Here is a 26019-nt window from a genome sequence, read left to right as displayed (position 1 = left end):
CAAAGTCATCTTCTGTTAAAGGCATCTTCTCTCGCCTCCAGTGGAGAGTAACTGAGACATTGAGTCCTTTGTGTAGCCCAGACGCTTGTTGCCTTACAGGGCTGGACTTTGACCTTTTGGATCTGTGGTTCTGTGAAAGAAGTGAGGGACCTGGGCCTTTCTTGATTGTGAGTAGGTCGGGCTCTCCCCAGGCTCCAGCTTGGCATGTTGCCCTAGCCCTGCCCGCCCTGGGGAGTACTCGTTTCACACCTCCTTGCTGAGCAGTCTCTTTGGTCATCAGCTTGGCTGGGCACCGGATTTCTCTCATCTGTGCCCATGTACACGTGGGATGGCTGTTGTTTGACTTGCCCTTTTAAAAACAACTTAAGCATGTTGAAGTTTCCTGTTGACTGGGGGCAGCCAAAGGCTATGACCCAACAGGGAATTGTTGGCCAATCCCTGACTCACCCGAGCTGCAGTTTTCTGTGTGTGATCGAGCAGCGACAGCAGCCTGGCTCAGGGGCAGCTGGCTGCATTCCCCAGATGGCATGGTGCTCTGGAGCCTGTGAGTCTGGACCGCCCCACTCTGAAGGCCTGGGGATTAGAGTCAGGTGGGCCTTGGGAGCATGCAGTGTTGGCGAAGCCCTCCTGTCTTTGAACTAAAGCAGTCTGGGAACATTTCTGAAAGTTGACAGTGATTGCCCTAGTAGACAACTAAAAAAGAATGCCAATGAGGAAGTATGCCCATGGTTCTCTTCAGTCAGCTCACCTGTACCTTTTCTTGTCTTTATTTGTTCATTGTTCATGGTGCACCTAGATACCGAGTAGATGTCCCTCCACCTGGAAGAAATCATGGTCTCATAAGGAAGACCAAGAGGTCCCCTGATACTTACAAACACTACACTGGAGACAGGACTGTGCTCAGAGCTGTAGGGGTCTCTGCTGATCTATGTCTAGGGACCCGGGCAGTTCATAAGGATGGTGGAGGCCACTGCCTCGTCTTTAGAGCAGCAACATAGTGTAGTCATGGCTTCACGTACCAGCTGAGACCTTGAATGAGATGTTTAACCTTTGTATGCCTCAGTGTTTTTCATTTGCAAAATGAAGAAAATAATAATGTATAATAATATGACAGAGTTTTGTGAAGATTGAATGAATAAATATATGTTAAGACCTATCCTAAAGAAAGTCAACACTGAATATTTTTGGAAGCACTGATGCTGAAACTGAAGTTCCAATACTTTGGCCACCTGATGTGAAGAGCCGAGTCATTGGAAAAGACCTTGATGCTGGGAAAGATTGAGGGCAGGAGGAGAAGGGGGCGACAGAGAATGAGATGGTTGGATGACATCACCTATTCAATGGACATGAGTTTGAGCAAGCTCTGGGAGATAGTGAAAGACAGCAAAGTCTGGTGTGCTGCATTCCATGGGGTCACAAAGAGTTGGACACATCTTGGTGACTGAACAACAACAATGTAAAAACACTTATTAGAACTGTTGCCAATATTTGCTAAGATCTGTGTGTTGATCTGGAGCTAGGAGGTGGCTTGTTTGATGTGATACCACTGCTGGGGGCTAGAGCTGTGAAGGAGCTGGTCTTCTTTCCCCATTAGCCTCCTTTGAGACAGTGGAAAGGATTCTTTCTTGAAGGGCCCTTCTGATCCTTTTGGGGGACTTCCCTGTAGCTCAAATGGTAAAGAATCTGCCTGCAATGCCGGAGACCAGGGTTCAATCCCTGGGTTGGGAAGATCCCCTGGAGAAGGAAATGGCAATCCACTCAAGTATTCTTGCCTGGAGAATCCCAAGGACAGAGAAGCCTGGTGGGCTATAGTCCAGGGGTTGCAAAGAGTCCAACATGACTAAGCGACTAACACATGCACACCTCTGATCCTTTTGAGACCTTCAGGGATCTGAGTTCTGATCAAGACCCAAGCTGAGGTGGAGTGTCTTGTGTCTGGTAGCAGAAGCCTGAGGGGAGATGGGGCTTGTCAAGGAAATAGATCAGAGGGGTCAAGTGCATATTTGGGACCACTTTAGGAAGTGGGTGCTGGAGATGCTTTGTAGCAGCTCATGAGAGTTGATCATGAGTGTTTCTTCCCAACTCCACATCTAGTGAGGTCACATGGGTCATCTGAACTCAGCCATAGTAGGAATATTTATATTGTGGAAGTTGGCAGGTGTGACAAATCTATGCTTTCTCCCTGCAAGGAGCTGATTATTAAACATTTAGCAGCACACTTCTGGTCTTACTGTTCTCTGATTGGCCGAGGTGGACTTTGGGGATGCTCTGGCCTGTCATAGACCTGGCTTCTATGGCAGACAGTACCCAGGGCCTCTGGGTATGAACTGGGCAGAGAGACCCATTGAGTGTAGCCCACTCTGGATAAGATGTTTCTTCCTGAGGACAGCTTTGGAAGGTACATTATTGCATATAGTACTTTGAGCTTGAGAGTCCTGTAGGAAAGGGGTGAGCTGAGCTCTTTAAGAATAAAACAGTGTTCTCAGTCCACACACTGCCATTTCTCTTTTTCTTTTTTTCTCCTAGGTCTCAGTCAGTCTCTCCACCTCCGGTTCTCTCCCCACCGAGGAGTCCCATCTACCCGCTCAGTGACAGTGAGACGTCAGCCTGCAGGTACCCAAGCCGCTCCGGTTCCCGGCTGCTCCTCAAGGACTGGCATCACCGTGAGCCTTCACCCCAGCATCCTCAAGCCCCCTCCCCCAACACCTCACCACCCGTCTGTCCCCTCAAGGCCACCAGCTTCGGTTATCTGGACAGAAGCCCTGTCGTGTGCAAGAGAGAGGACCAGAAGGAGAACATCCGGGGGGCAGCCCAAAATGTAGAGGGCATCGTTGCTTCCCCGCCGCTCGCCCAGAGCACTCCGTCCCTGGGGTCAGCAGTGGGCCCCCGGAGTGTCTTTCTGAACCGCACTGGCCCCCGTGCCCACAGCCTGGGCATCCGGGAGAAGATTTCAGCATGGGAGGGTCGCCGAGAGGCTTCGCCCAGGATGAGCGTGTGTGGAGAGAAGCGGGAGGGCTCTGGGGGTGAGTGGGCGGCCAGTGAGGGCTGCCCCAGCGTGGGCTGCCCCAGCGTGGTGCCGTCCCCCTGCAGCTCGGACAAGACCTTCGACTTCAGGGGCCTCCGGAGGATGAGCAGGACCTTCTCTGAGTGTTCCTACCCTGAGACCGAGGAGGAGGGAGAGGCGCTCCCTGTGCGGGACTCTTTCTACCGGCTGGAGAAACGGCCAGGCCGGAGTGAGCCCAGTGCCTTACTCAGGGGGCACAGCAGCAGGAAGGAGAGCTCAGCGGTGCTGAGTCGGATCCAGAAAATTGAACAGGCCCTGAAGGAGCAGCCAGGCCGGGGGCTCCCCCAGCTCCCCAGCAGCTGCTACAGCGTAGACCGAGGGAGATGGAAGACTGGGACCTTGGGCCCCTTGGAGGAACCCACAGGGAACGCGAGTGTGAGCACTGACAGCCGGGCAGGAGGAGCGGCTGGAGTTGGGGGGGAGGCGGGCCCACCCCCGGAGAGGGAAGGCAGTGGCCCCGCTAAGCCAGGGACCCCTGGAAATAGCCCGACCTCCCAGCTGCTGCCGCCGAAGAGCTCCCCTGATCCCGCTGTGAACCCTGTCCCCAAACCCAAGCGCACCTTTGAATATGAGGCTGACAAGAACCCCAAGAGTAAGCCAAGCAATGGTCTACCTCCTCCACCCACACCTGCTGCTCCACCCCCCCTGCCCTCTACCCCAGCCCCACCCGTCACCCGGAGACCCAAGAAGGACACACGAGGTCACCGCAAGTCCCAGAACAGGTAACAAATGCCCCTCCAGTGACGCAGAGCTGGGCACAGCGGCTTTGTTTTCAATGGAGGATGCAGGAGCAGACTATGGTTGCGGGTCACAGTTAGTACTCTGTAAATTCTGGAGCAGCAGATGATGTTAGGTGAAACATGAGCTAGGCGAAAAAGGTTGATGGTTCTTCTGCTCTTGCAGGGGATCTTCCTAACCCAGGGATCGAATGCATGTCTCTTAGGTCTCCTGTATTGGCAGGCAGGTTCTTTACCACTAGTGCCACCTGGGAAGCCCTGCTTAAAAGCGAGTGGAAGGGTGACATGACATTCCAAATGTTGTGTCCTGAAGATGTTGGCTGGTTTGGCCTTTGGAGTGGAGCCCTACTGGAACTTCTTCTATGGCAAGGGTGAAAGTGAGAGTTGCTCAGTCGTGTCCAAATCTTTGTGACCCCATGGACTGTATGGACTGTACAATCCATGGAATTCTCCAGGCCAGAATACTGGAGTGGGTAGCCTCCTCCAGGGGATTTTCCCAACCCAGGGATCAAACCCAGGTTTCCCGTGTTGCAGGCGGATTCTTTACCAGCTGAGCCAAGTGAGAATGGTAGGGCCATCTTACTTTTAGATCGATGGGGCAGTCCCTTGAGGACTAGTACAATCTTAGCCTCCTAACTACCTGAAATGCCAGCTAGAGATTTATTTCCTTGGCTGAAACATTATCTAAATACTGCATGTTACCATTAATGCAGTAGGGTTGACACGTTTAACATGATTTGCTCTTTCCTGAGGACTGCCTGGGTATATAGGAACCCTGGGCTTATATGAAGAGGGGATCTCTGGATCCTAAAAGGGGAGACTGATGGGAAACAGAGAGAACATTTCACCTACTTCCTGGCCATGTCCAGAAGGACCTGTTCTCACATTGACTTCCTGGTCCATCTCAGCATTCCTGACACTGGACTGCCCAGATCATCTCCACAATTGTAGTGACTTGGGAGCCGGAGCAGCTCGAGTAGGTGCAGGTTGATAGGCATCTTGTTTTCTGAATAGGAGTAGGCTGGGAACCAGCTTCCTGTGCACGGCCTGTTGTCCTCCCCCTCACTGCCTTTCTCTTCTAACCTAATGTCAGGTTGGCGTTCAGGTTTCTTTGACTTCTGGGGGTTCTTCAACCTGACACCATACTTCAGGCTTCCACCCAGCATATCCCAACTCATATAGAAACTTTCCCGCCATATGCAGAGAGGAAAACATCACAAAGGCTCAAACTCATGAGCTAGAAGAGACCTTGGCTAAATGTAATTCCATGTTCTGGCCCACCTCAGCATGCTCACTGACTCTTTAAGTCTGTAACACCCTGCTGAAATGTTTGCTTTGTCTTTGTGTGTGTGTGTGTGTGTTAGTCACTCAGTCGTGTCCAACTCTTTGTGACCCCATGGACTGTAGCCCACCAGGCTTCTCTGTCCTTGGAATTCTCCAGGCAAGAATACTGGAGTGGATTGCCATTCCCTTCTCCAGAGGAACTTCCCAACTTTGTCTTTAGTCATCTATTTCTAGAAAAATCTGTCTAGAGCCTGCTGTGCACCAAGCCTTCGTGCTGGTCAGGGGGACACAAGAGTGCATAAGATGTGGCTGTTGCATTCAGGGAGTTGGTAACCTGGTACAGGAGATAGATGCACAAATAAATTATAGATGCTTTGCTCCCTACTTGGATCCATGGGCAGGCAGAGTGCTGCTGAAACCCAGAGGAAGAGGCATCTTAACTGGGGAGTGAGGGAACCCTCCTCAGAGAGGGAGCTGCTGAGCTAAATTTAGGAGAGCAGGAAGTACATAGCCAAGTGGAAAAAGGGGATAAGAGGAGAGAGTACTTCAGCCTGAAGGTTTTACATATACACACCCACATATTACATTCATAATATATACATACATCCATATATGGTGGAGTCACTTCAAATGAGAATTAACAGCAAAGTTAAATCTCTGTTCTTAAGGGAAAAAAAGAATCTGTTTGAAAAGCACAGGCTGAGGATGAGATAGTAAGTTTAAATCTGTTGTGCCTGGTACAATTCTTGTATTTAATATACCTTTTTATTTTAAAAAATATACAAGCCATATATTTATATTATTCAACCAAAGAAAAATCTTTTTAAAAGTCTGGAGGAGAAACTGACTGTATCCATCATCATGAAAGACCCTGTGCTGGTCCTCGATATGGTACCTTCCAGAGGGATTTTCAAGGGTTATTTGGCTGAACATGGCTTGTGTCATTTGCTGACCTGAGAACTGCCTGCATGAGATGTTGACTCCACTGTATACGTTGCTGAAGGCTTGCTGTCACACCAGCAGTGGCTTGCAGGCCAGCTTTCAGAAACCTCTATGCTCAGCCATTGGGTATTTAGCTGGTTGAGAAGTCTGGGCCAGAGACAGAGATCGGGGAGTTACCATGGTAGCAATGGTAGATACGGTGATGGTTGTCAGTATGGGGCTCCCAGAAAGTGCAGGGCGAGAAAGAGAGCCCTGAAGACAGAACTCTCAGACTGTGGCATTGGAAAGGCAAGTGGAAAAGGGGACCCCTCACAGGAGCTTGAGAAGCAGTTGAAAACTAGGAGGCCTGTGTCATGGAGGGCAGGGAGGACAGGGCCAGTGTGAAGTGTTCAGCTGTGATGAAGGCTGCATAGTAACCACGCAGCTGAGGACACTTTTAGTCCTAGACTTGTACCCCAGGGCCCTTGGGATGTTGTTTATTAAACATGAGAGAAAGGACTGCATCAGCTGAAAGATCAAGGGTACCCAAAGATGAGGAAGGTGTTAGTGGGTGAGAGGGAGGGATTCAGTCAATGCCTGTACTTTTCTCCCTCCCGGAGAGGGACCAGCCTTGGAGAGCAAGAGCATGCAGCTGGGCCAGGCCTCCCTGTGAAGATGAGGAGTAGAGGGTAGCATGGGCTCAGCATGTCCGAGAAGCTAACTAGCTGTGGTTTGGGAACCATGCAGGAGAGGGGAAGGTTATTTGGGGGATGGAAAGGTGCAGGTCACTAACCGAAGGTAAGGTAGGTCTTGGAAATAGCTTCTGGCGGCAAATTGCCTTACCAGGTCCTCTCAGAAGTGGTGTGATTTGTCTTGAGGGCTCAGGCCCTTCTCATTTCAACGAACCACCTACCACCAGCTGCTTCTGTGACCCCTGAACAGCCCTGAGCATCACCCGTCCAGTGTTGAGCCCTTCCTGCCTGCTCGGTGCCTGAGGCCTTGGCTCAGATGCAGACATGGTGTGAGACTCTAGACCAGACGAGGCACTCAGTTCCTGTGGTCATGGCAGTTGCTTCTCAAAAATTACATTCTCCAGGGCTTGGAGGCCCAGGTCAAAACCTCAGACCCTGCCGTCTGACAGCCTGTGCGAGTCTTACCTCTGTCACTTTATCTCCTTGAGCCTCAGGCTGCTGCTGAGTCACTTCAGTCGTGTCTGACTCTGTGCGACCCCATAGACGGCAGCCCACCAGGATGCCCCATCCCTGGGATTCTCCAGGCAAGAACACTGGAGTCAGTTGCCATTTCCTTCTCCAATGCATGAAAGTGAAAAGTGAAAGTGAAATCGCTCAGTCATGTCCGACCCTCAGCGACCCCATGGACTGCAGCCTTCCAGGCTCCTCCATGGGCTAGTCCATCTTAAAGTGGCACGATACCTAGCAGCAGCAAGGTGAAGACGAATGGGCGAACATGTGTAGAGCATCAGACACAGCGTCTGACACATGACTTCCTACTGGTATTAGTTGCAGGCACCCAGGCTGGGGCCTTTTGGACCATTTATCTCTTCACTTGGATGGTAAGTTTGGATCCATCTTGATGCTTTGCTCAGTGGCTGGTTTAGCGAGGAGGACCTCCAGTCTTGGCTGTTGCCCTTGGCCATTCCCTTCCAGGGCAGCAAGGGTGTGGTTCAGCCAGAATGACTCATACTCTTTGTCATCCACAGAAAATCCTTTGAGTTTGAGGATGCATCCAGTCTCCAGTCCCTGTACCCCTCTTCTCCCACTGAGAACGGTACTGAGAGCCAACCCAAGTTTGGATCCAAAAGCACTTTAGAAGAGAATGCCTATGAAGATATCGTGGGTGAGCAGGGGCCGAGCGGTGGGCTGGCTCATCTGTGGTGCTGCAGGAGCATGACTGCAGGACCGGCTCCACTTCATTCTCTCTGGGCAGATGTGGCCCGACTTCTGGAACTTCTCAAGGAAAGGGCATCAGAGAAAGAGGCTTACCAAAGACTGGGCAGCTGAGAGATTAAAGCCTGGCTTTGAATGAATTGGAACCCAAAGGGCTCCTGGGACCACAAAAAGGGGGAACCACACTGTCCCTTTATTTTTGAAAGTCTCTGGAGTCCAATAGGTGCCCTTTCTTAGCTGTGTATCCTTAGGCAAATCACTTTTAACTTTTTTGCGACCTTTTCTCTTATGAAATGATGATTTTTTAAATTCTTAATACCTAGTAAGTTTATATTTAAAAAAGAAGAGTCACTAACTAGCAAATGATGGAAACATACAATTGACACTGGCAGAAATACTTGGGGAGGGGGGAGGGAGGTCACGAGGGAGGGGACATAGGTATGCCTATGGCTGATTCATGTTGGTGTTTGACAGAAATGGTGATGATAGTTTTATGGTAACAACAATAATAGTAGTAATATGCAAGATTACTGTTAGGATTAAATGAGATAAAATATATATCAAAGTATCTAGCGTGATACCTGGTCCTTAATATGTATCTCTCCTACTCTTCCCTTAAAGTAAGTGTGAAGTGTCTGAGATTTCACTCTGTTTGCAAGTTAGCACTAGCCTGCTCGGGTCCACAGATACTGGCAGAAGACAGAGGAGCTTGGATCACAGAGGACTTTACTACTCATGCACAACGGGCCACATGAGCTTGCTGTTCACACAGGTTCCCCTTGCTCCGCAGCCCCATGGGGCAGTGTGGAGGAGGTCCAGGTAGAGGCTGTACACATCGTGGGTCTATTATGTCCAGCCGAGGAACCTCAAGCTTAGGAAACCCCAAGCTTTTCAAGGGGCTGCTGGCAAACCTGTTCAACCTTTGCCCCATAAGCAGACATAATCCTTATTATTCTGGTCAGGAAACAGATCTGCCTCTGTCCTAGAGGGAGACTCTATCCCCCAAGGCTGTTTGCTCTATAAACATCTTTGAAAAGAATGATTAATTTCTCTTGCTCAGGTTGGAAATGTAGAATACCATGGAGAATTATCCTCCAGGTACTGGGAGGATATTGTGTTGGCAAACTTGCATCTGAGCGTCAACAAAAAGCAATAATTATAATAGTCGAGGCTCAGTCAGTTCAGTTCAGTTGCTCAGTTGTGTCCGATCTCTGCAACCCCATGGACTGCAGCACGCCAGGTCTCCTTGTCCATCACCAGCTCCCAGAGCTTACTCAAACTTAGGTCCGTTGAGTCGGTGATGCCATCCAACCATCTCATCTTCTGTCGTCCCCTTCTCCTCCCACCTTCAGTCTTTCCCAGCATCAGGGTCTTTTCCAATGCGTCAGTTCTTCGCATCAAGTGGTCAAAGTATTGGAGTTTCAGCTTCAGTGTCAGTCTTTCCAATGAATATTCAGGACTGATTTCCTTTAGGATTAACTGATTGGATCTTCTTGCTGTCCAAGGGACTCAAGAGTCTTCTCCAACACCACAGTTTAAAAGCATCAGTTCTTCAGTGCTCAGATTTCTTTACGGTCCAACTCTCACATCTGTACATGACTACCGGAAAAACCATAGCTTTGACTAGACGGACCTTTGTCAGCAAAGTAACATCTCTGGTTTTTAATAGGCTGTTTAGGTTTGTCATACCTTTTCTTCCAAGGAGCAAGTGTCTTTTAATTTCATGGCTGCAATCGCCATCTGCAGTGATTTTGGAGCCCAAGAAAATAAAGTCTCTCACTGTTTGCATTGTTTCCCCATCTATTTGCCATGAAGTGATAGGACTAGATACCATGATCTTAGTTTTCTGAGTATTGGGTTTTAAGGCAACTTTTTCACTCTCTTCTTTCACTTTCATCAAGAGGCTCTTTAGTTCTTCTTCTTTCTCCATAAGGGTGGTGTCATCTGCGTATCTGAGGTTATTGATATTTCTCCCAGCATTGATTCCAGCTTGTGCTTCATCCAGCCCAGCATTTCTTATAATGTACTCTGCATATAAGTTAAATAAGCACAGTGATGATTTACAGCCTTCATGTACTCCCTTCCAGATTTGGAACCAGTCTGTTGTTCCATGTACAGTTCTAACTGTTGCTTCTTGATGCTTCTAACTGCTGCATGTAGATTTCTCAGGAGGCAGGTCAGGTGGTCTTGTATTCCCGTCTCCTTAAGAATCTTCCACAGTTTGTTGTGATCCACGCAGTCAGAGGCTTTGGCATAGTCAATAAAGCAGAAGTAGATGTTTTTCTGAAACTCTTTCACTTTTTCAATGATCCAATGGATGTTGGCAATTTGATCTCTGGTTCCTCTGCCTTTTCTAAATCCAGCTTGAACGTCTGGAAGTTCACATACTGTTGAAGCCTGGCTTGGAGAATTTTTAGCATTATTTTGCTAGTGTGTGAGATGAATGTAATTGTGCAGTAGTTTGAGCATTCTTTAGCATTGCCTTTCTCTGGGATTGGAATGAAAACTGACCTTTTCCAGTCCTGTGGCCACTGCTGAGTTTTCCAAATTTGCTGGCGTATTGAGTGCAGCACTTTCACAGCATCATCTTTTAGGATTTGAAATAACTCAACTGAAATTCCATCACCACCACTAACTTTGTTTGTAGTGATGCTTCTTCCTAAGTCCCACTTGAGTTTGCACTCCAGGATGTCTGGCTCTAGGTAAGTGATCACAGCATTGTGGTTATCTGGGTCATAAACATCTTTTTTGTATAGTTCTTCTGTGTATTCTTACCACTTCTTAATATCTTCTGCTTCTGTCCGTACCATTTCTGTCCTTTATTGTGTTCATCTCTGCATGAAATGTTCCCTTGGTATCTCTAATTTTCTTGAAGAGATCTCTAGTCTTTCTCATTCTGTTGTTTTTCTCTATTTCTTTGCATTAATCAGTGAGGAAGGCTTTCTTATCTCTCCTTGCTATTCTTTGGAACTCTGCATTCAAATGGGTGTATCTTTCCTTTCCTCCTTTGCTTTTAGTTTCTCTTCTTTTCACAGCTAGTTGTAAGGCCTCCTCAGACAACCATTTTGCCTTTTTACATTTCTTTTTCTTGGGGATGGTCTTGATCACTGCTTCTTTTACAATGTCACGAACCTCCATCCATAGTTCTTCAGGCACTCTGTCTATTAGATTAAATCCCTTGAATCTATTTGTCACTTCCACTGTATAATCGTAAGGGATTTGATTTAGGTCATACATGAATAGTCCAGTGGTTTTCTCTGCTTTCTTCAATTTAAGTCTGAATTTGGCAATAAGGAGTTCATGATCTGAGGCCACAGTCAGCTTCCAGTCTTGTTTTTGCTGACTGTATAGAACTGCTCCATCGTTGGCTGCAAAGAATATAATCAATTTGATTTTGGTATTGACCATCTGGTGATGTCCATGTGTAGAGTCTTCTCTTGTGTTATTGGAAGAGGGTGTTTGCTATGACCAGTGCATTCTCTTGGCAAAACTCTGTTAGCTTTGACCTGCTTCATTTTGTACTCCAAGGCCAAATTTGCCTATTACTCCAGGTGTTTCTTAACTTCCTCCTTTTGCATTCCAGTCCCCTATAATGAAAAAGACATGTTTTTTTTGTTTTTTTTTTTTGGTGTTAGTTCTAGAAGTTCTTATAGGTCTTCATAGAACCATTCAACTTCAGCTTCTTCAGCATTGCTGGTCAAGGCATAGACTTGGATTACTGTGATATTGAATGGTTTGCCTTGGAACGAACAGAGATCATTCTGTCGTTTTTGAGATTGTATCCAAGTACTGCATTTCAGAATCTTTTGTTGACTATGATGGCTATTCCATTTCTTCTAAAGGATTCTTGCCCACAGTAGTAGATATAATGGTCATCTGAGTTAAGTTCACCCATTCCAATCCATTTTAGTTCCCTGATTCCTAAAATGTTGATGTTCACTCTGCCATCTCCTGTGTGATCACTTCCAATTTGCCTTGATTCATGGACCTCACATTCCAGGTTTCTATGCAATATTGCCCTAGTCGAGGCTAGGTTGAGTTTATTTTTGGGTTTTATCTTAATTCTGGCCAAATTCTCTTCAGCGAGGGTTTCCGTTTTGTTCAAGTGAAGTGTGTGTCTCAGCACAGGTCCCTGAGGAGAAGTCTGCATCCATGCACTTGACCTCTCCTGCCCTCCTCTCTGTCTTGTCTCTGCCTTGGGCCTTGGGGCTGAAGACCATAGTCCTAAGGAGTGTATTCATGCATTCGTCCTAAGTCGCTTCAGTCATGTCTGACTCTTTTTGACCCCATGGACTCTAGCCCATCAGGCTCCTCTGTCCACAGGATTCTCCAGGCAAGAATACTGGAGTGGGCAGACATTCCCTTCTCCTGGGATCAAACCCGGGTCTTCTGCATTGCAGGTGTATTCTTTACCTTCTGAGCCACGTATATAGTTTCCCCAATTACTTTTGATAATTTGTACCACTTCTACCAGAGTGGTACAGTTGTTTACAATTGATGAACCAAAATATCATTATCATCCAAAGTTCATAGTTTATGTTAGGTTTCACTCTTGGTGTTACACACTATATGTGTGCGCTGAGTCACTTCAGTCATGTCCAGCTCTTTGCAGCCCTATATACTACAGCTCTCCAGGCTCCTCTGTCCATGGGATTCTCTAGGCAAGAATACTGGAGTCGGTTGCATGCCCTCCTCCGGGGATCTTCCCCCCCCGGGGATTGAACCCACGTCTCTTAGGTCTCCTGCATTGGCAGGCTAGTTCTTTACCACTAGTGCCACCTCGGAAGCCCAATGAGTGTGTTACAGAGAGGAATGACCCTAGTGGAGAGCCCACCAGGTAAGACTGTGGGATCCTAGGAAGAGAGAGTCATCTAATCCCCTGTTTGATCTGAGTCGTCAGGTTCCTACTTTTCTCCTTACAGCCTGACTGCTCCAGCGTTTCTGGGGAGCCAGCAGCAGTGCTCGGACCCACACAGGCATTGCTTTCCCAGGGTTGGGGTGTATCGGATGTGGCTACCTGAAGCTCAATCCTATCTGAAAGTCTGTGGGAGTGAGATTCCCCAGTACAGCAAAAGGGCCTGGGGAAAGAGGCCCCTTCAGTTACCACCTGGGAGAAACTTTGTATGCATGGCCACCCAGAGCTGAGCTCAGTCAGGAGCTGTGGGGGACAGAGGCACAGCCCCATCTTCCTCCCCACCCCAGAGTAGGGTGCACTCCTGTTTGCTCTGTTCTGAGAGAAATCCTCACATGTCACTGCTGCCTGGGGCCCTGGAAGCAGCCGGGGTGGCTGCTGCGGTGGGCAGGGCAGGCTCCAGCTTTCAGCTGTCCCCCTCAGGACCCAGGTGCTGCCGGCACTGGGGCCTGAGCACTCTCTTCTGTGAGAATGCTCTGCAGCCCTTCTGTGCTGCCCAGGGACCTCACCTGGGAATGCTTTTGCATCAGCTGAACTGGAATAAAAGAAAGGGATGCTCCAACCGTTTCTCCCTGTCCAGAGCTCCACAATCACAGGGTTCTGTTTGAGGTTATTTGGGGGCTGTGCATGTAGTGTTGGGGGGTGGGCTGTGGCGGGAGGTGAGAATTTTGGAGGCACTGTTCTGGGCAACAGAACTGTTCTCAGGCCCTCCTTAGGTTAGAAGTTAGAAGAGGCAGAGGGAGGCAAGTGTGTCTGGGCCTTGGCCTCCTCACTCAGTGGAGGGGACTTGCTGCCACTTTGAGGTGTTGCGTGAGAAGGCCAGAAAATAGCAGAGCAGCTTGGATGCCTCTTAGATGGACGAGCTAGAAGCCTGAGTAAGGGCTGGGCTGAGGTGAGGCTGGAGCGGGGACATGTTCCCTAGCTGCTGAGCTCGCTTCCGGATCTTTGGAGCGCTGTGTAGAGAGGAAGGGGTGAGAGGGGATGGCAGGGAGGGCCCCTGGGGGTTCTGGCTGCCCTGGTGTGGTGGGGGTCGGGTGAGTTTCCAAATCTCTGGCTGTTCGGTGCCCTGGGTGTGTTTTCCTCCTTTCTGTCATCACAGTAGCCCTTGAACTTCTAGACCTGCCCAGGGAGGCCAGAGGGAAATTCAAGGGAGGATGTCTCTTTCTCTCAGATTCTGGTTGACTTACCCTTTCTCCTTCCCTGGAGACAGTCCAAGAATTTGGACCCCTCTGAGGCTTCCGAAGGGGGCCCTTGTTGCTGAACTTTGAGTGTCACTTTCACTTTTGCCTCGGACTGAGCAGAGCCTGACTTCCCGGGAGCCTTCTCTCTCCTTGGCCCAGCCTGTGCTCGGTGAGGCTGAGGGTGCTCTGGTTTGGATTATCCAGTTTTTGCCGCCTCCCTTGCCTGGGGGCAGACAGAGCTTTGTTTCGGGTGTGTGATATTGGGGCTGTGGCAGGAGGCGGGAGGTGGGCAGAGAGCACCCACGCTGAGTCTTTATCTTGGGGGCCAGCCCATCGGTCTGGAGTTCCTGGTCTATAAGAGGCTAAGTGCGAGTTGGCCCAGAGACTAATGCGTCTTCTCCATGAGCCCTGGACTTGAATACAGGGCCCTGGGGAGTGCGCTAGCCTCCCGCCTAGACCCAGCCTGATGCCTTGGGAACCAGGGTGGGATACTCCAAACCAGGCTGACTTTTACCCTGCTGATTTGCAACAGAGTGGTGCCCGAAATAAAGTTAGACTGCTGTGTCGCTTCTAGGGGCTGTTGCTTCTCGCCTGTCCAATTTGACATCTGCCTCTGGAAGATGCTGCTGTCCCACAAAGCCTTATAATCGTTGGCATTCTGAGCCTGACACTCAAAAATGCGGCCAAGGAAGCAGCTTGTTAGAGAGTTATGTGGAGTGGCCTCGGCGCCTGACCAGGGAGCCCAGGCTGCATTCCTGCAGAGATTCCCACTCCCATCAGCTCGCTGGGGCTGAGGGAGCGTTTCCAGGAACTTGAGTGGGGTGGGAGCTGGGGACAGAGCCAGTCAGCCTTACTGTAAAGCTTTTCGAGCGTCTGCTCTTTCTGTCTTCTTCTGTCTTGCGTCGCAAGGCTGGGGGACAGTGAGGATTAGAGGCACCTAGTAGCATGAAGGCTGCTGCCCAGAGGTGTCATCCAAGGAACAGTGCCCGGGCAGTTGGGAAATGGTGTCCAGCTTTGGAGGGTGGGGAATGGCTGGCCCCTGAGAGCTCCTCATCTGTGCTGTGCATTGCCGGGGCGCTGGGCCCTTCATCTGGCCCTGTCTCCTCAGTGCAAGGGAGGGGAAGAGGCCGAGAACCAGAGAAACAGCTGGCTGGACATGAGAGAGGGTTGGGGAGGGAAGCTGCAGACCCAGGGCCCTCACCATGGGTGTGGTCTGGGGAGCTTAAGATTTGGAGAAATTCTCAGTTGTTGACACAGACACGCATCCCTTCTCTAACTGGTCCTTCCACTTGTGTGTGTGTTGGGGGCTGGGGTGTTTGGCATCCATGGTTAATGGCCACAGGAGACGTGGGGAGGCATGGGGGGGCAGGGCTCAGTGGGACTGGGTTCTTCCTTCAAGAGGATCCCCGTGATAGGTTTGGGCTCTGACCAAGCCCCATATAAAAAAAAGTGCAAAGCAGAAATTCTTGGCGATGCCCCTGTCCTTTGTGTCATCAGCAAAGCTGGGAAAGGGTGAGACCTCTGGCTTCTGCAGCTGGGCTTGATGAGATGGGGCTGCTCCGGGCCAGGCCTTGGGGATGGAGGCCCCACCTCTTCTCTGTCTCCCAGGGCAGCCTGGAGCACCCTTGAGGGAGCTGTGTGGGCAAGAGAGTGGGTGAAGGTCTTCAGATCTGCCAGGTTTCCTACCTCCCATCCAGGCCCTGCAGAGTCTTCTCCAGGTTTCTCCACTCAGCTCCAGCTTCTTCAGCCTCACTGTGGCTCTCTCCCGGAGGAGGGAGGAGGTTCTAAGCTGGATTCCCTAGCCCTCCTGGTCTCCCAGCTCTGAGCCATCGCTTTGGGACCGACTGGCTCTAGGCCTTGGGCACTGCTTGGTCTCTGCACATCCCCATGCCCTTGTCACCCTTACTATCTGGACAGGTGGCTGCGTGGGTTTCTGTGTGGCAGCTCCAGGAGGGTCGTCAGAACAATCCAGAAAGTGGGGTGTCAGAAGTGAATGAGGCTGTGAAGGGCTCAAGCTATGGCTGGGGAGGTGGGGCTTGGGCCAGGGCCAACCTTCATTTCCTGGAGAAATGATTAGTGGCCTGGTTATATCTGAGAGGCTGTTGAATGTTGCTGGAGAAGAAAGAGGCTGTTTCTTTCTGTTAGGCTGGGCAGGCAGGAGGAGCAGGCATTTGAAGCTTTCCTGAAGTTTAGTTTCCAGAGGCCATACCAGGCTTGAGACCCTGGTGTTCCCAACTGTTTTCAGTTCTCAGATGATCACTGATATGCATCTGTGACTGTCCCAGGCCTCCGTCTCCTACTTCTATTTCTTGGAGCTTTGGCTTTTGCATTGATGTTCAAAGGGAAAAGAAGGAAGGGAGAGAAGAGGAGTGAAGGAGGGAGGAAAAGAGTTTGCCTTAGTGCTCAGAAGCCATTAGGGAGTTTAGGAACATCTGTCTAAAACAGTGGTTCTTAATGTGGCAAGCATGGGTTGGGGTATAGTTCCATCCATCCATCCGTATCTACCCATCCATCCATCCACTTTTCCTTTGTTCCTCCTTTTCTCCTTCCTTCCTTCTTTTCTTCTATCCATCATCCATCTGTCCGACTCATCATCCGTTTATCCGTCTATCTGCCCAGGGGACATTTGACAGTGTCTGGAGACATTTTCAGTTGTTTGGTTGAGGGGATACTACTGTCCTCTGTGTAGTGAATGGAGGCCAGGGTTGTTACTGAACATCCTACAAATGCACAGTCCAGTCCACCACAACAAGAATTATCCAGCCCCAACTGGAGCAACTCTGATCTAAAGCAGTTGAGACAGGGTCGTCCTGTAGGCTGGGGGAAGACGATAAGGACTCTGGCTGGTCATCCAGCCCAAAGCAGTTTAGATTTGATGAGCCTGGAATACATGTTCTCCCTGCCCCCATCTGCTCTGTCCTGTGTCACAGGATAAGGAAGATTGTATCCTGACTCAACAATCTTTGGTCCCCTAGCCTCACCGCTACAGGACCTATGTTGGCGAGGGACCAGGAAATACAGAGTCTATCCTGATTCCTCCCTGAGTGCCCGCGATGGGGTGGGCTATAGAAAACATGCAAGGGATGTCAGGTTTCCTATTTGGCTTCTTGAGGCAGGGCTTCTGGGTCAGCTCTGCTTAGTCAGGGCTCTGGAATGGAGAAAAGTCATTTTCATGGCATGACTGTGTTACAGGAAAGTCTGTGCAGTTGCTGGGGACTCTGCCTGGTGTTGAGAATCACTTAATCCAGTCCCAAATCCTTCCTTGCCCCGTCTTTGACTCATTCGTTTACAGAGATCTGAACGGCTCCCATGGCAGTCTAATTAGCCGTGACTGAAATCCCCTTCACAGCCCCTCTGCCCCCACACCTCGCAAAGACATTTCCTAAATTCATGGTGGTTTCTCATGATAGTGATAAAAATGAGATCTGGTAGAGATCTTGGTTTTGGCAATTGAAAACTCTGACGGCATAGAGGATTTGGTAGCTCTCCTGTGTCCACTCTCAGGGGCCTTGTGTTGAGTCTGTTGCTTTTTCTGTCTGCTCCCTGAGAAGTGGCAGCTGAACTCCTCTATGGTGGGAGGCACAGGCAGGTGTCTGTGGGGCCCCAGTGGTCCCCCAGGCTCATCCTGCTGCTTGGACAGAGAAGGTGGGGCGAGCCCTGCTCTTGTGGTGTGCACCTCCAGCAAAACAGTATTCTGGCCCCTAGCACCTGCGTCCCAAGTAGTGGTATTGGTATAGAGTGGAGGTGGGGAAAGACAAGACAAGGGGGAGTGGAAGGCTGTATTCACTCACAGTCCCTGTGACCCTTGTCACCACTGTGGTTCTGCCACATAACTGAGCCAGGACTCACCTTGCTTGCTTTTTAGGAGTCCAGGTGTATGTTGGCAGGAGGATAGGGCTTGTAGGAAGGGGTTGCTCTTCAAGGGTGGGAATGGACGGCACTTTTTGGATTTTCTGTGATTTCCTGGTAGTGCCAATGCAGTGCTCTGGATGTCAGAAATGAATCCTGAGAAGAGAAGCAAGAATTCCCCCCAACCCCACCCCTCCAGTCCAAACTCCCTTCAGGCTTTTCACATCTCTCGTGTGTCCCAGCAGAAGAGTTTATCACAAAAGGGGATTGATGACCATTGTCCTTTTGCTGAGGTCCGTGGTGGAGGAAGTGGAGTGACGCTAGTCAGAGCAGTTCATTGAACAAGTAATACTGAGCGCTCACTACTTGCTAATCACTGCTCTGGTGCAGAGTTACCTCAGTGGACCAGGTGAAAGCCATGTCCTGAGAGAGCTGTTGCACAGCGTGCCGGTGAGATGCAGGTCTGGTGCAGCCTGGTGCCACCCGGCTCCCTGGAGTTCACAGAGTCCTCCACACCCACGCCCAGAGGTGGTCCTCAGGGAGCAGGGGGTGAAGAGACAGCTGCGTGACCTCTGAAGGCCTTTCCTGCCTTAAACTGTATATCTCCGGGGCTTTCGCAGAGGACGGACTGGAGCCAAGAAAAGACGCCTGCTGTTGGCTTTGTCCTCTGGCTGGGCACAGGCACGGGTGGCTGAGCCAGTCTTGTGCAATCTTTGAATTTATAAAGCAGAGGCCAGACAAGGCTGAGCTGAATTGGGGAGGGGGGACGGTTCGGCTTCTGGACTAGGAACCAGGCTCTGTTTGTAGCCTTCCCACTGCAGACGGGCAGCTGTGTGACTCATAAGCTGAAGGGCCAGGCAGAAGCCACTGTCTTTGGCTCACAGGAATTCTGCTTGTTTATTTGTGTGTGTGTGTGTGTGTGTGTGTATCTCCTTCTTTCCTTCTCTAACTTTTCCTCCTCTGCAGGAGATCTGCCCAAGGAGAATCCGTATGAGGATGTGGACTTAAAGAGCCGAAGAGCAGGACGAAAACCCCAGCAGCTGTCTGAGAACTCCTTGGACTCTTTGCACAGGATGTGGAGTCCTCAGGACAGGAAGTACAACAACCCACCCACTCAGGTAATGGCAGCCCTGAAGCGCGCCTGTAGGGTCAGCTTGAGGCCAGGGCCAGCTTCTGCTCAGGCTTTTTCCCTCACTAGTGCTTGGCAGAGGTGACGTCAGGGAGGAGCTCTGTGTTCAGGGACCTCTGCCATGTCGACATCCTTTGTGGACAGTCGAGACGTGCTCTTAGGGGCCACCCAGTCCCACCTTCTTCCCTTTACTGCTGGAGCTCTAAGCTGTGAAACTAAGGTAGGAGCTCCTGTAGTCTCCTGTCTAATCAAGATTTCTCCTCCCCTTCCTGGAAGCAGGAAGACAGGGCCTGGGTTGGTGTCTTAAAATTCTGCAGAACTGATCTTAGCCCTGGCATTTAGGGGCCAGGGATAGGCCCAGTAACTGGATTTGGAGAGCCACATAGGTATCTCCAGGACCTGGAAGTGCTCCCATTGGATAAATGGCTGAGTGGATGAATCTCTGAGCAATGGACTGATGGAGGCAGAATGGGGAGAAAGGTGAAGAGGCAAAGGAGCTCTGAGGCTGTAGCTTGTTCTGGCTTTGTCCACGATGGACAGGAGGCTGGAGGATGGAGATCCTGTCTTGAACCTACCAAAGCAATGCTGATTCTCCTAGAGATTTTAGAACACTGGCCAGAGAATATAAAAATTATTTCTTCTGGCCTTGGAGTGACTTGATTGTTTTTATAAAAGGTTTACCTTTCTAATGTGCTCTGTTCAAATAAACGTCCACTGAATGTGTGTTTTCCGACCGATTGGGTAGGAAGAGGAAGTTGGGGGAGGGAAAGGAAGGAGGACTTGCTGAAGAGTGATGAGCGGCGATGCCAGATGCAGGTGGCAGGTGGAAGGCATGCCAGGTGTGCAGAGCTGCTCCCTTTTTAGCAAGCAGTGATTCCACTGAGTAAGGTGCCCTGTGGCGAAGGATGTCAGTCTAGATGGAGCGAGGCAGAACACAGATCCGAGCCACACCCAGTAATGAGCAGAGTCAGCCTTGTCCCAGAGCTCAGACAGCGCCCACAGCATTCTCACTTGGCCTTCTTTTCCCACTCAGATGACAGCCCAGTTTTCTTTGTCTCTGCTTTCTTTTTTTCTGGCAGAAGTCAAGCTTCCTTTGTGGAAGCAAGTATCTAATCTTGCCCTGACCTGCTGATTAGCAGCTGAGGTCTTAGAAGAGGAAACCCTGGTCAATGGAAATTCCAGGTGGGGTTCGGGGGAAGTCAGGGAGGACAGCCTGTGGCTCCTGTGTCCAGCTCCCAGCAGACAGGTGCTGGCCACAGCATCCATGCTGAGGCCCTCTCCCCTGTCCCCCGCCCCACGCCAGCTCTCCCTGAAACCCGGAAGCCAGTCCCTGCGCAGCGGGAACTGGTCGGAAAGGAAGAGCCACCGGCTGCCACGGTTACCCAAGAGGCACAGCCATGACGACATGCTACTGCTGGCTCAGCTGAGCCTGCCGTCTTCGCCCTCCAGCCTTAATGAGGACAGCCTCAGCACCACCAGTGAGCTGCTGTCCAGCCGCCGGGCCCGTCGCATCCCCAAGGTAGCTTCTGCAGGTGGAGCCGGCCAGGACTGGGCGGGTGGGTGGGCAGGCCGGCCGTGGCTCTTTTCTCCCTCCCTCCCTCCTTTCCCTAATCTGCGCCTGCTTCCTTAATTCTCCTTAAATTAATTTTGGGTCCAGGCACTGGCCTTTTCTTTTTTCATCTGGCTAATTCTCTTTTCTTATCAATAAAGATGCACTGAGTGATTAATATTGCACAGATATTAGGGGAAAACAGGCCAGCTGGCCCCCAAGGAGTGCTCCACGCCACTGGCTGGATGGAGGCAGTCCTTAGGAGGCTCCTCATTAGTGTGCGCGTGGGGTGTGCAAAGTCTCTGTGTACACAGAAACATCTGCAGGCTGTGAGAGGCTAGAACTCAAAGGTGGGTCTTCTTTCTGTACCTCTCTGAGTTGAGAGTTTTCAGCAGTAATTTGCACACCCACACCAGCCAGGCCCAGATCCCCAGCTCAGAGCAGCAGGATTTAGCCCAGTGGTATTTTTAGCCTGCAAACAATGCTCGGGTATATTGGGAATTTAGCTCCTTCCTGCCAGGCCCCCAGGTGGTAGCCCGGAGGGGAAAGGCTCAGTCCTTGTTCCTGTTATTGCCTCTGAGCAGCTCTTTGTCTCAGCTGGTTCACTGACTCCTGAGACCCAGGAGCTCCCATCCTGTCTGGTTTGATCACAGTTCCTTCCTCTGGGGAGCTAAGTGAAGACCCTTGTCTTGGGGGCAGGAGACCACTAAGTGGACAAATAGGTAGAGAGCTACGGCTTGCCCTTGGGACCAGTGCAGCAGAGAGACAGCACTGGGCCCCACGCGGGGAAGGGTGGGAGGCTTCTACCAGCAGGGGAACAGATGGCCTCTGTAAATCAGCAGCCTTCTTAGGAGCAGGGGCAGATGGCGTTAGGGTTACCTCACCCTCCCTGCTTTTCTCACCCAGCTTGTCCAAAGAATTAACTCCATCTACAATGCCAAGAGGGGAAAGAAGAGGTTAAAAAAGCTGTCTATGTCCAGCATTGAGACATCATCACTGAGAGGTAGGCCTGGACACCCGAGCTGGCTCATGTTCCTGGGGCCCTTGGGCATTAGAAGTGGCAAGATGCAAGGACTAGCCTCAGTTTACCCTTCCATGGGCCAACTTGCCTTCTAGGAGGGTAGAGCCCTGCCAAAAAGTGGCCACACAGGAGGGGAGGGCCAAAAAGAGAAGAAAGCCCTGGGAACGGTTAGTTGAGACTCTGGGCTGTGAGGCCTGAATAGGGGGGAGGTGGGAGTGGGAATCTGTGTCCGGCCAAAGGAAAGGCCAGACTTACTGAGCACTGTGGTCTGTTTCCCATTTTGAATCTTGGCCTCCTGGAGGCAGGACCCTTGTGTTCCAGGCCCACAGGCCTCTCTGCTGGCTCAGCCTCCAGCTTCGGCCCTCAGCTTCCCCCAGATCAGGACTGGATGGATAGGAGTTTGTGTATAGATTAACACCTGCAGGTTGAGCTCTGAGGGACACTGGCCCTGGGCCACGCAGTTCCTGGCCGGGGGCCCTTTGGAGCCCAGATGAGGTCCATCCCTCATGAGCTGGGCCCGAGGTGAAGAGGGGGAGTGGGGAGGGGGTCGGTGGGGGGGTGCACAGAAGACATTTACCATGGGGCAGCAGCTCAGCCAGCCTGCACTCTGCTCTGACTTTTCCAGATGAAAATAGCGAGAGCGAGAGCGACTCTGATGACAGGTTCAAAGGTGAGACGTGGCTCCTAGAGAGCAGGGACCCTTCCCAGCCCTGGTGGAAGGGTATCTATCAGCCTTTGCTGTCCCAGTGTCCCAAAGTGGCCCAGTTGGGAAGGGTATCAGCAGGCAGGATACGAGGCCAACAGAGCAAGGAGCTCTAGGGGAGTCCATTCCTTCTATCATGGAGCTCAGCCCTGTGAGCTTAAATTCAGACATCTCCCCTTTTCCAAATTTAAGGCTGGTGACCCTGCCCTACTTTCTTAAGCCATTCATTGTCCATCTAGGTTTGCCTGGTAAGTGTTGTGGGTCTGGAGGGTCAGAGATGTGTTCAAGGTTCCTCTTCTGGTTGTGAGAAATGTGCTGAAGTCTGAGGAACCTGGTGCTTGGGAGGCTGTAAGGCCACTCATCTTCCCCGTCCCTAAAGAGGAGAGCTGCCACCTCCCTGGAAGGTTTCTGGGACCTTCACATTCCAGGGGCCTTGGACAAATCTCTCTTCTTTCTCTACCGAGAACCCCTGTTTAGACCTTCCTAGATGATTAAAGTATCGATATTGGGAGCTCCCTCCTTCCCTCCTCTCATCCCCAGGCATGTGGGCAGGTGGACTTTGGGCCTGGGGACAGGGGGAAGGGTCCAAGTCCAAGGTTGCTAGGGCCCCCAGGATGAAGGCTTCGTGGATGTTTGTATCTTCTCGCCCTTTTGGCCCAGGGGTGTGTAGGTGCCATGACGCCTCCCTGGGTTTGCCTGACTCAGGCAGTCTTATTGGTCCCAGCCCAGCCTCCAGAGGCTCCGGGAGGCCCAGACCAGTAGCTCCCTGTGTCAGATCAGACAGACAGACACCTTGCTCCTGCCAAGTCTCGCCCAGAGCTCGGGGGGTCAGGCTATCAGGCTAGGCTCCTGCACTTAGAGGTGACCCACTGGGATGGAGCCCTGAGTGTGAGGTGGGGCGGGAGCTGACGCGGGGTCTTGTCCTGATGTGTGGCCCGCCCCCAGCCCACACACAGCGCCTGGTCCACATCCAGTCCATGCTGAAGCGCGCGCCCAGCTACCGGACCCTGGAGCTAGAGCTGCTGGAGTGGCAGGAGCGGGAGCTGTTTGAGTACTTCGTGGTCGTGTCCCTCAAGAAGAAGCCCTCCCGGAACACCTACCTCCCCGAGGTCTCCTACCAGTTCCCCAAGGTGCGACCCCTCCCTCCTTCCTGGCCTCTGCCTTTCCGCCTGGCCCATCCTGTTCCTGCCATAGCGACCCACCTCACTGCCCCAGCCCTGAGTGTGGCTCCCTGGAGCCAGGAGAAGTGGTGGGTTTGGGCCAGTGAGTATTCAGAGGATGAAGGCGGAGAGAGCAGCCCCCAGTGTGGCTAAAATCAGATCCACGTTGTGTACAGGACTTCGAGGGTCCTGAGGAAGGGCCCCCAGCTACTACTTCTATCTTTCTTCTCTTTTTGAACCACTTTATTGAGATACAATTTAATCTATTAAATTAAAGAGATACTATTTAATCCACCTGTTTAAAGCATACCATTCAATAACTTTTCATATATTCACAGTTATCTGACCAATTTTAGAACATTTTCATTACTCCCCAAAGAAACCCTGTACCCATCAGCATTCTCTCCCCTTTCCCCCACCTCCCTGAGCTCTTACCACTCCTTCCCTGCTTATCCCCAGCCAGCCCAGTTGCCTGGCCTCCTTTCACTTCCTGTAACACTCAAGCCCTTTGTCTCTGTCATTGCCCAGAATCTTCTTTTTTCCAGCTCTTCATTTGGCTACTGGCTCTTTCTCATTCTCTGCTCAAACAGTACCTCCTCCAGATCTTTCTAGATACTCTAAAGTAGCCCCCTCCGCCCAGTTCTCTCTGTTGTATCACCCTGTTTATTTCCTCTGTGGCCCCTCGGAGACTGTGTTGTTGATTACTTCACTCTGTTGGCCAGCACGCGCATAGGACAGGGACACCATCTGCTTTGTGGTCTCTTTCTTGGTAGTCCAGCAATGGCACAGTGCCAGGCCCCACATATAAAGTGCTGCTTTGGCATATATTGAATGAATGAATGAATGATGACTCATCCCACACCCAGACCTCTCTGTGAGAATTGTGAGTGGGGTCAAGGCTGCTGAGAAGCATGCCAGTTGGTAGAACGCCACCTAGGACTCACGAGGCTGGGGATGGGGGGTATATTTCTCAGCTACCCCCACGACCCCCAGCTTTCATGTCTTCTCTGATCTGTTTCTCCCCATATCCCTCTTCCTTGCAGCTGGACCGACCCACCAAGCAGATGCGGGAGGCAGAGGAGAGGCTCAAGGCCATTCCCCAGTTTTGCTTCCCTGATGCCAAGGACTGGCTCCCTGTGTCAGAGTACAGCAGGTGAGGCCCAGTCTGGCAGAATCTCCTCCACCCTGTCATAGTGGGCGGCTGGCTGGGCCCACTCTAGTCCCAGCCTCTTCTCCTGTAGCAGCCTGGTCCTTCACCCCCTCCCTGGGATGGCAGCCCTTCTTCTTGGGGGCTGTTTCCTGGTCCTGTGTACTTCCCTGATGCCAGACTTCTTCCTGTTCCAGCGAGACGTTCTCCTTCATGTTGACTGGGGAAGATGGCAGCAGACGCTTTGGCTACTGCAGGCGCTTACTGGTAAGTAGGCCATTCGGTCCTCAGGGACTAGGACCGAATGGTCCTAGTCCAGAGTGCTAGGGTGGGCTAGGTGCTTTAGTAGAGGAGGTAGGATTTTCAATGTAGAAGGCTGGGCCACAGAGTTTGTATGTGTGTGCTCTTCTTTAACTTGAGCTTGTAGAAACTCTTGTGTTCTGCTGCCTTGTATGTTCCCTGAGGCCACTGTCACACACACACACACACACACATACACAGCGCTCCTGGGATGGCAGGACTTAAAGTGGCCACTCTGATTGGGCCCCAGGATCTGAGATAATCTATAATAAGGGAAGAGATTAGATCACTTTCTACTGGGATGTCATGTTTTTAGCTCTTCTATACTTTTTCTTTTCGTTCATTTTCTTTGGGCTTTTGAGCTCAGATCGTTGATCCTGGGTTGCAGGATCACATCAGTGTGTGTGTGTGCATCAGACTGGGATGGAGGACAATATTCCTCACCCCGACCCCTGGCCAGCCTGATGTGTGTCCTGCACTTGATCTGGTAGGACTGGAGGCTGAACAGGGACAGAGCGGTAACTTTCTGTGGGATTCTGGGAGAGATGCCTTGAGCTCAAGGGGAAAGGAAGGGTTTTAAAAACATAAGACATGTTGTAGAGAAGCACTACCCCATCCCTCTTCCCATTAGTCCTGGGAAATAGATTGGGGTAAAGAAAGTCCTGTCACACGCTCCCCTGGGGCTCACTAGGGATGTTGTTGGCTTGGGCTGTTGACAGTGTTTCAAGGTTCCTGGGCCTTAGTGGGAGAAGGGGCAGACGATGGGGATCTTAGGCAAAGGTGGTGTATAGCAGGGACCCCAAATGAAGGATTCAGGCACATTCATTCGTTCATTCAAAAACATGTACCACACACCTACTGAGGGTTAGGCAACATGCTGAAGGTGCATAAAAATGAGTTAGACCTGGATCCTATATTCAAGGAACTTCAGGTGCTTTAGGACTTCCCTGGTGGCTCAGACAGTAAAGAATCTGCCTGCAATGCAGGAAGACCGGGTTTGATCCCTGAGTCGGGAAGATCCCCTGGAGAAGGAAATGGCAACCCACTTCAGTATCCTGCCTGGAGAATTCCATGGACAGAGAAGCCTGGTAGGCTATAGTCCATGGGGTTGCAAATAGTCGGACATGACTGAGCCACTGAGAGTGCTAGGGTGGG

General features: G+C 51.0%; 1 protein-coding gene across 6 annotated transcripts in view; it reads left to right on the top strand.

Annotated features, from left to right (window-relative positions):
• The window catches only part of DENND2B (DENN domain containing 2B), a 171073-nt gene that overhangs the window by 129205 nt on the left and 15849 nt on the right, over positions 1-26019 (top strand). For 5 of the 6 annotated variants that reach the window (XM_070383892.1, XM_070383893.1, XM_070383891.1 and 2 more), the window contains 9 exons: positions 2527-3786; positions 7727-7863; positions 18822-18973; positions 20288-20503; positions 21440-21536; positions 22180-22224; positions 23203-23387; positions 24461-24570; positions 24762-24831. In XM_070383892.1, the coding sequence (XP_070239993.1) occupies positions 2527-3786; positions 7727-7863; positions 18822-18973; positions 20288-20503; positions 21440-21536; positions 22180-22224; positions 23203-23387; positions 24461-24570; positions 24762-24831 (2272 nt within the window). Of the gene's footprint in view, positions 1-2526; positions 3787-3880; positions 7580-7726; positions 7864-18821; positions 18974-20287; positions 20504-21439; positions 21537-22179; positions 22225-23202; positions 23388-24460; positions 24571-24761; positions 24832-26019 lie in introns of those variants that run through there. The other variant, XM_070383895.1, reaches the window with a different exon arrangement.

This window comes from Bos mutus, chromosome 15, assembly GCF_027580195.1.
Source record: "Bos mutus isolate GX-2022 chromosome 15, NWIPB_WYAK_1.1, whole genome shotgun sequence".
NCBI lineage: Eukaryota > Metazoa > Chordata > Mammalia > Artiodactyla > Bovidae > Bos > Bos mutus.
Note: the sequence above shows the minus strand (reverse complement) of the source record. Positions and strands in the feature narration are given on the sequence as shown.